Here is an 8,645-nt window from a genome sequence, read left to right as displayed (position 1 = left end):
AAGCAAGTCGAATTCGCGAAGGCAATGTACGTACGCCGATGCGATCATTATCCGATATCGTTTATGCGGTGGTTATCCGGATAATTATTCAGATGCGGTCGCATATACTAATTCCCTGGATCGTACAGTATCTCCGCGAAGGCCACGAGCCACGTCATTCTCGTCGGAGTTTACATCTCGTAGCACTATTTGCCGTTTGACGAAAGCAGCGGACTGGCAGCGGCTGAATATCCTTGATTGCAGGTGGGCAACATAAATGGGTTCATGTTGAACGGTGATCCAACCACCTCTCCTAGTCCTGCAACATGCCCACTGTCGGTTATAACATTAGTAGTGCGATATTGCTTAAACGCTATCACACAATCAATAAATAAAAAATAAATAGCGGAAATCATAACAACTTAGTATTTATAATAATAAAATTGATTAAATAAAACAGGATGTCTCATAAAGCAATGATAAAGTATTCATGTGAGAAGTAAAGAGAGAAATATCTAATTGTTAATTCTATAACAAAATTAGAAATAATCGCTCGATTCTTACAGGACCATTATACATTCATCTGTTTATTTAATAAATAATCCGTTTTAATAATTCTATTTAATTGAAGCTTTTAAGTCTCGAACGACTGGCGATCTAAAAATGTGCGATCGGCGGCGAAGATTTGTGAAGCCTTCTCATAACCCGTGCGGAGAGATAGATGCAGCAGGGTAGTGAACAGCATATATCAAAATTTCGCAGATATAAATTGAGAATATGTGCACAGAAAAGATTCTAGCCATTTTTCGATTGTTGTATGATATACACGTACACGTATCATGTTAGTGCTACACATACACCCACACACATATACAATTTCATTCCAACAAAATTATTTTCTCCTGATGCTACGATCGCAATATTTGTAATTTATTAAACTAATTACAGAAAGCTTTGTAGCGTGAAAGAATATCATGAAAAAAGCGAACACTTAAAAGTTAAAAATTGGCAATTAGATTAAGATTACTGTCGCGTTGTAAATAAGTGTACGTACATTCTCAAATGTCGTCTCTCATAACTCTTTAATCGCAGTGCATAGGGTGATGGTGGTGGTGATGATGGTGGTGTTGGTGGTGATGGTGGACGGTTAGCGGTTACTGGGCGGCTGTGGCGAGGTGGTGCTGTGTGGGCCAGTGCGGTGGGACTGAGGTGGTCGGTGGTCGTACTACGGGGGCGAACGCACTCCCGTCCCCGGATGTATAGAATATGCCATATTGTTCGTGCGCTAAAACGAAAATTCCACATAAGGGAAAATCATAAGTGCGTGCATCGAGAGGTTAAATAGAATAGAAGAAGGGCATGCGTGCTGGATACGTGAACAAATATGAGTATTAGGTATCTTCGTTTACAGTTGTGCCGAAGAAATTGACGTTTTTGAAAAAAAAAAACTTTGGTCATAAAGTACATATTATAATAAAATGTTTGTTAAGTATATATAAATATATAACAAGGCTAATGATTTAACGAATAATTTTAAATCTTGCATCATTCAGCATTTGTAGTATTGGTACTATTTTCTTTATCGCACTGCAATATGATTTACGCCTTTATGCTGTTATCGTTTTAATCGATTTTACAACACACGAATTGTAAAAGTTGCCGAATGTAAAAAAAAAAAGTTACACTTTATCCCGGCACAACTTGGATTTTGCAGTAACACTGCACAGACATGGGTCGTCTGCGGGAGCATATAGAGAAAGAGAAAGAGAGAGCCGACTTACGCGAGGTGTAGAGAGTCGGGCTGCCGGTGTACGGATTGGCGACGGAATAACTTCCGTTAGTACTGTGACTGTGTGGTGTGCTGGCTGAACTACCGCAATAACCACCACCGGTTACGACACCACGTGGACTTGCGCTGCTGCTTTGTCTGTAGGCGTCGGCGTTGCCGCCGACGTTGGCTCCGACACTACCACCGCTGCCGCCACTGCCGCCGCCACCGCCGCCGCCGCCTCCACCGTCAGCAGCAGCTCCTGTCGTCACGGAACTACCGTCTAGAAATAGAAACCTGCCCGTCAGACGAACTCGTCAGTATTTCAGGTCGTGAGTGGTTGCCTAATAAATTTAACTCAGGGACATCTGCGTCTTGATTGGTACGAGTCTCTATCTAGAGAAGAGATCGCGAGGCACTTTATATGTATATATACTTTTTAAATTATACAATAAACATCTAATATCTATGAAGATGGTATGAGCGAGAGTATCGTCTACATTGCAGAGAAACACACATACACACATCGTACGTACCGTCTGTCCATTTTGCCGCGCTACCATTTTCCTGCACCGTCACTGCAAGTTGCCCCGTATACGAATTAAATGCCGTTGCCGAACTGGATGTGGGAGGTGCGGGTGCGTGCACTGAACCCGGACTTCTCGGTGCCCCCGCGATGCCCATGTTTCCGCTCTTGGGCATACTGTAAATGGCTTCCGCTAGATCCGCCGCCCTCTTCAATACTATCTCCTTCGGAAGCTTTTCAGGGTCACCGGGGTGCCGCGGTACGAGTTTCTGTAACCTTTGGAAGCCGTAGTCGATCGTGGGTTCGTTTACCGCTGGAAAATTCAGCAAAGGTTCGTTCGCTCTTACTGCGTGATCGGGCAGGGTCCGACGTAATCTCATAATCTCTCCGCGATAATTATTATTCTCGTAGATCTCTCGCGATAGGTACCAGACCTTCTCTTCGTACTTACAAACATAGACAAATCTGCCAGGCGCTCCTTTACAGAATTGTTTGCTTTTGTAATGTAACGTGACGTCGACGACGCCGGGTATTTGCCGCGCTGGTGCCTGCACCTTGATTGCGTGTGGAGTGATAAACTGTAATGAAAAAAACGAATATATTTTTTTATATTTACCGCAGCAAAATTAGTGCTAGAAATTTCCAATGTTACTGACCTCGCTCCAAACTAGCATCGATCCGAAAACCACCTGCAATCCGTCGAAGAAATTTTCACCGATGATTATGACGGTGGATCCACCCGACGTCCAACCTTCATTAGGCGATATCGCCTTTATGCACGGCGTTTGGAGAGGTATCGGCGGATATAAACCTAGGGTTCATAACATAGAAATACTACTATATTTTCTATACTTAATTTCATTAGCTTAGCATTTAATTGGATTCATATTTGCGTGAAATGCGTTGAAATTTCCTGTCAGCTTGAGAGACAATCACATTGAGTCTTTAAAAGCGTTAAACGATCAGTTTTCCCATAATGAAGAAAATTAAGAGTAACAAAATAAAAAAATTACAAGTCGAGAATTAGACAAAACCAAGCGGTATCTTGAAAATAACTCGCGACTGACGAGAGGGAAGAGAGAAATAGGATATGGAAAATTATCTGAATATTCTGTTTATTCGGTTGAGGCCGAGTGGCAGATATATTTTCCGGCGTGCAAGTTTTCGAGGTCGTGGGACTCGTGAAAGTGGGAAAGAGGCGGAAAATGAAAGAGAAACTATGAAGGAGAACGGCGGATAGAGAATGAGGCGGCGAGAGAAAGAGAGAGAGAGAGAGAGTATGAGGAAGAGAGAGTCGGAGATGCTCGGAGAAGGGTTGTAACAAGAAGAAAGGGGAGGGGACGATCGGGCCGCCGGTGTGTCTCTGCTTGGAATTTATAACCCAATGATATCATTTTGTACCCCGGCGAAGCCAAGCCACCCCCGGCACCGACCCTGGGCGAAGCGGAGCCACGGCAGAGTGGCTGACATCATGGTATATTGCTCTCAGTGATGCTCAAACACTTTCCACTTCGAGTGCTTATGTGCCGTCACATCGATAAATCTCGGCGGCTTGAAAGATCGCGAGACGTTGTTTATATCTGACCGTATTTAAAGAATATTCTTTAGACATTGTCGAGAGGCAAGATATTTCTTCGCAGTTATCTTAATTAACGGTTATCCACTTTTGCGATTGTCTTCAGGTTAATAATAAAATAACTGTCGCATCAATGAAGTGTAAAATCGACGAAATACTTCAAATACAAATTCTAGAATAAAAATTTGCAATAAAATTGTACCATATGATACAATTGGAGAGATTACATAACTTTGCACAATTTTATTCATCGGACAAAAATGAAGTCAACAAGTGACCATTACGGCGGAAGCGTTAAAGAGTTGCAAGAGTGTGGTCCCTACGTAAATGGGAATTCCTCAATGGGACATTGGTATTTATTGCGTTCAATGTACGAGAAAGTCGTTAAAGAGAGCCGGCCGTGTTGGCAACCATCCTGGTAGAGAATTGTCGAGCGGCGTGGTGCGGGCCGCCGCGAGGGTGGTAGAGAGGAGGAGGAGGAGGAGGAGAAGAGGTGGAGGGTTGAAAAGAGGGATTCAGTGGAGGAGGCCAAGGAACAAGCGTACCAACCCGGAATAAATAAAATCCTCCGCACCACTGAATGGTAAGGGGTGTTATTCCCCAACCCTCCCGGCCCCCCTCGTTTGCCACCGAACTATCGTCGAAGTCGAAGAGCCGTACTCCGACACGTTCGGCCCGATTCCCTTTGATCACTGCGAGATCGCGCGATAACTTCGTTCGCCGTGGTAAAGACTCGAGAAATTTGCCAGAAAAAACCCGGGTTTTATCCCGGCGCAAGCAAGTATCATTACGACAATGTCGCGCAATTATATCTTTAATATTCAGCCAGAACGGCGAATACTTTTCCATATCGTTTTTCATTGAATGTCGAATGTGTGATAAAATTTTTTGCTTGTTACTTTTAATATATCTGATATAACAAAAATAGCATCCTATACTCCGTTATATGAAACGAGTTTGGAATTTTTACAAAATTTATAATCCTTTCTTCTCTTTCGTGTCACAAATTAAATTTAAAAAAGGAAGCAAGGTATGAAGCGTAAAATGAAAATAGCAACAACGTTTTTGTCAAATAAGAAACGCGTTGTAAAAACGGCGTATCGGGAAAGATAGATCGTAAGCAAGCGTTTCAAATTTCATGGACAATCAAGATTTGATTTGTACAGCAACCGAGAGAATTCGTTCACAATGACAGCAAAATCCACGAGATACCGGCGCGGCGTTCTACGTTCTTCCCCTTTCTCTCGTGTTTCCTGTCTCATTGGTATGCTCGTTTCGGCGTTTCGGGGGATAGCTTGCGGGGGGATTTGGAAAGAGTGGATGTGTTGGTACCTTCATTGGCGTCGCGCGGAGGCTCTAGGAGGGCGGCGGCGGGGGACGCGAGATAGCTTAAACTTAGCATTCACAAACCAACGCACCGCGGCAACCACCACGGGGAAGTGGAGAGCGCCGAGAACGACAGAGGCGGAAACTGAATGAGAGAAGCAGAGATCGAGATGAGAGAAGCGGGCCAATTCCGCTCTCTTTCTTTCTGTGTCTTTGCCGCTCCGCGCGGCAGCCAACCAGGTAAAAAGAAGAAACTGACGCGGGTGGAGACGAGAATCTTGGAACCCGCGGCGAGAAGAAGGGGGAGGGGGGACAGGCACTCGGGCGAATTTCGAGCGAGCGCAGAGTGGAGGGAAATAAGACCGAGGAACAAGGAGCGCGGAACGGAGCCGTGGATCCTTCGTTTTCCCCGCATCCCATTGATTTACATCTTGTCTTGGCATAGGTAGGAAGAAAAGACGGAGGAAGAAGCCTGCGCGAGAGAGGAGCGAGCAGGGACGAGGGGGGAAAGGGGGGAGGGGTGGCCGTGCGATATCAGCCGTTTGTATGCGCGGCCGACGCCAAACTTTGCTGAATTGCCCTATGACTCCATATATCCCATTCTACCGGTGCGCCCTCCTGCAACCCTCTTACGATTCCGCCCCGCCGCCCCGGCTCCCGAGTCGTTATGCCGATCTCGAAGAAAACTGACCCCCCCCCCCCCCCCCCCCCCCCCCGCCCTCGCCGGAAGGGGCGCCGCACGAGAGAAACAACACGCCGCGAGCATTCGAATTGGCAATGCCTCGAAACGTGAATCGCTCGGGAAGTCGATTTTGATCGACAAGCGTTGAAAGCGCTTACGCGCCGTGAATCATATCATCCGTGAAAAATCGATGGGTTGAATAAATGAGGACGTTTAATGTGCGCACCGGGCTTTTTAATTATCGTCCGTTAATTAATTATCATATTTTCTGCGAGTGCTTTGTTAGCACGGCGAAGGCCGGCTGCAAATTACTGTCGGGGAATATATAGCAGCTGACTGCAAAATTAAATAACGAAAAACTGTACGGCGGGCCAATTGGTGTTTACGGGCAAATCGAATTATCGTGTAAATGCTCGTGCAGTTTCGCGCATTAAATATGCAGGCGTTATCGATGCGCCGCTCCGCATAAATTATCTCTTCGACGATACTGATTAATTGATAATATTTATGGATTATACTTACTATTATACTCGCCAGGATCACTGGGGTCCAAGCGTTTCGCTCTGCGCCCGTGCTTGCTGTTGTTGTGGACGAACATATTGTCCGAAACCGCTAGTAATGGTCCTTCCACTCCCACTTGCGTAGATATAACCACCTGTTAGGCAGAATGGAAATTTACCGATGAAAGATAATGTAAGACAGTGACAATTAATGTACAAATGTAATAAACTAATAATAAAATTATCCTCTACAAACATTTATGTGTTGATAAAATTTCAAGTTCTTATATTCGAAAACATTTTCATGCAAATTATTCAACGACAGACTCCAGAACATGTGAGACTCTTTGAGAAACATGAAGTTAAACGCGGCATGATAAATGTTTGAATTCAATAAATATTTGAAAAATAATTACTAAATTAAAATGTTATGTACTTCCGTAAAATTTATGTTTGTATCTGTTTATATCTGACTTAATAGCGCGTAGAAAAATGCGCCGCGCAATAGACGCTACCGTGAATAATACTGCATTTCTCTCATGCGCGTCATATATCGAACCAAGTTCATCATATCTTCCGTGAACGAGCATGCACAACTCGATTTGCCGCACTGGATACCGCGGCATGCAATTCGCAACTTGCACGTACGACGTATGACGTCGATATAATCGCGCAAGTACAGGAATATAGTCGTATTAAGATATACGATTATCCTTCCTCACAATTATAACAATAAAACACACAACGTAAATTATTTATTAGAGATGTCTAACAACCGGAACAAAATTACTTGCTTAAGCGTTTACGCCGTTCTCCGCGCACGCTACGAGGCGTTGAAAAGATTTTCGCGGTGAAGCAAGAAGAACGTTTATAAAATCGGGCGAGCGGCTGGAAAATGCCCGAAAGTTTTGTCCTTCGCAACTTCGCAACTTTCTCGCGTGCCGGTGATATTACTCGGCGAGTAACACCACCGCCAACTTAGAGTAAAGCGACGATAACCTACGCTCTTCCGCTTGCCTCACGGCGGCAGAGAGATTTCCGTGAAGACTGCACTAAAATTTTAATTCACAACTTTCGGCAGTAAGCAATTCAGAAACAAATTCGGGAGTACGATGAGTATTCTAATCTTCAGTTTGTCGTTGTGCCGACCGCGTGAAAAAGAGAAAACTAAAAAGGGTCGAATACAAAAAGAGATGAGTCACGTAAAGGATGAACCGTTGGGGTTCTTTCACCGCCGTTCTTTGATAATTTATTTTTTAATTCTGTTTTTCGTTTTGGCGGAAGGGAAACGGAAAGAGGGATAGATGCAGGTATATCTTCGGTAAGCGAGAGTGGTAATGTTGGAAAGGATAAGGGACGAATATGAGAGTGAGTTGGGGATTAGATTGCGCCGAGAGTTAATTGTCGCGACTTTTGAATTATGCCGAGGCCGTCTAGAAATCGTTATCTAATCAGAAACCATCGTCTTTATTCGTTTATAGAAGTTGATTGACTTTAGTGTAGATATATGGAATAATAATAGTAAAGTGCGGTAAACACACGGAAATTTTACGCGAAGAACAATGCTCCCTGTGACGATAGGCGTCGCACGATGTTGCGGCGCGGAATTTCGGCGTTCTCGTCTCCGTCTGTCCGCCCCTATAATTTCGCGAATCGTGACTCGAATGACGGAAGTGTCTCGCGTAGTGTGCATTTCAGCATTGCGACACGACTCGGAACGTCTTTGAATCAAGTGGGTGGAAAGCCGGAAGCGATTAACTGTATCTCAAGCAGAGCCGTAAATCGCGCCATGTGATAAATTACGTTATGAATATGAGATTGTTTTCGTATCTATAGACGAATCCATTAATCCTGAGTCATGCAGATGTATTCGTCTTGATAAATATTTTAAATTCTAAAAATTTTACGGAAATTCTTAATGTATAGAAACAAAATCGAATTCATCAAACATGAATCGTGCATTTATATTTAAGATAGATAGACTATACGAGCACGGGCAACTTACCTGGAAGCGTCTCATATCACGTGGATTGCCGGCGTTCTTCAGGCAGTTTTGGTTACACTTGAGAAAGAACTTGAGGAAGAATCTGCAAGTACACAGAGGGGACCAGAGTTAAACGGTTGACAAGGTGCTTAACGCTCTTCAACGCCGGGAACTTAATTAGAACGCGAACTTGGCCGGAAAGCAAGACTGAATATTGTATAAGCCAATCGCGAGGCCCGTTCCACACCCCTCTATTATTCAGTATTTCTCTAGATTAAACTCCCGACTCTCTACGTGCTTCTCG

At 44.1% G+C, this 8,645-nt stretch overlaps 1 protein-coding gene across 2 annotated transcripts; it reads right to left on the bottom strand.

Moving 5' to 3' along the window:
- Positions 1–208: 208 nt before the first annotated feature.
- On the bottom strand, positions 209–8,440 carry LOC112465312 (transcription factor collier-like). Of its 2 annotated transcripts, none has more exons than XM_025032826.1 (8): positions 8,363–8,440; positions 6,380–6,512; positions 2,930–3,084; positions 2,725–2,851; positions 2,284–2,586; positions 1,761–2,030; positions 1,034–1,264; positions 209–298 (listed from the first exon to the last, which is right to left on the bottom strand). In XM_025032826.1, the coding sequence occupies exons 1-7, from the start codon at positions 8,375–8,377 to the stop codon at positions 1,134–1,136; spliced, it is 1,134 nt and encodes a 377-aa protein (XP_024888594.1). In that variant the 5' UTR covers positions 8,378–8,440; the 3' UTR covers positions 209–298; positions 1,034–1,133. The 2 variants fall into 2 exon arrangements, with proteins under 2 accessions (XP_024888594.1, XP_024888586.1); XM_025032818.1 differs by having other exon boundaries at positions 223–312; positions 8,363–8,439.
- Between the last annotated feature and the right edge of the window lie 205 nt (positions 8,441–8,645).

This window comes from Temnothorax curvispinosus, unplaced genomic scaffold, assembly GCF_003070985.1.
Source record: "Temnothorax curvispinosus isolate PA1 unplaced genomic scaffold, ASM307098v1 QBEX01001498.1, whole genome shotgun sequence".
In the NCBI taxonomy this organism is placed as follows: domain Eukaryota; kingdom Metazoa; phylum Arthropoda; class Insecta; order Hymenoptera; family Formicidae; genus Temnothorax; species Temnothorax curvispinosus.
The sequence above is the reverse complement of the archived record's forward strand: the minus strand, read 5'-3'. Positions and strand labels throughout refer to the sequence as shown.

Excerpts from the sequence above, each read along its gene's own strand:
- LOC112465312 (XM_025032826.1), bottom strand. Across the intron at positions 3,085-6,379 it reads TGATCCTGGCGAGTATAATA|GTTTATATCCGCCGATACCT; the intron begins GTAAGTATAATC and ends TATGAACCCTAG. Across the intron at positions 2,587-2,724 it reads TGGCAGATTTGTCTATGTTT|CGGTAAACGAACCCACGATC; the intron begins GTAAGTACGAAG and ends TGAATTTTCCAG.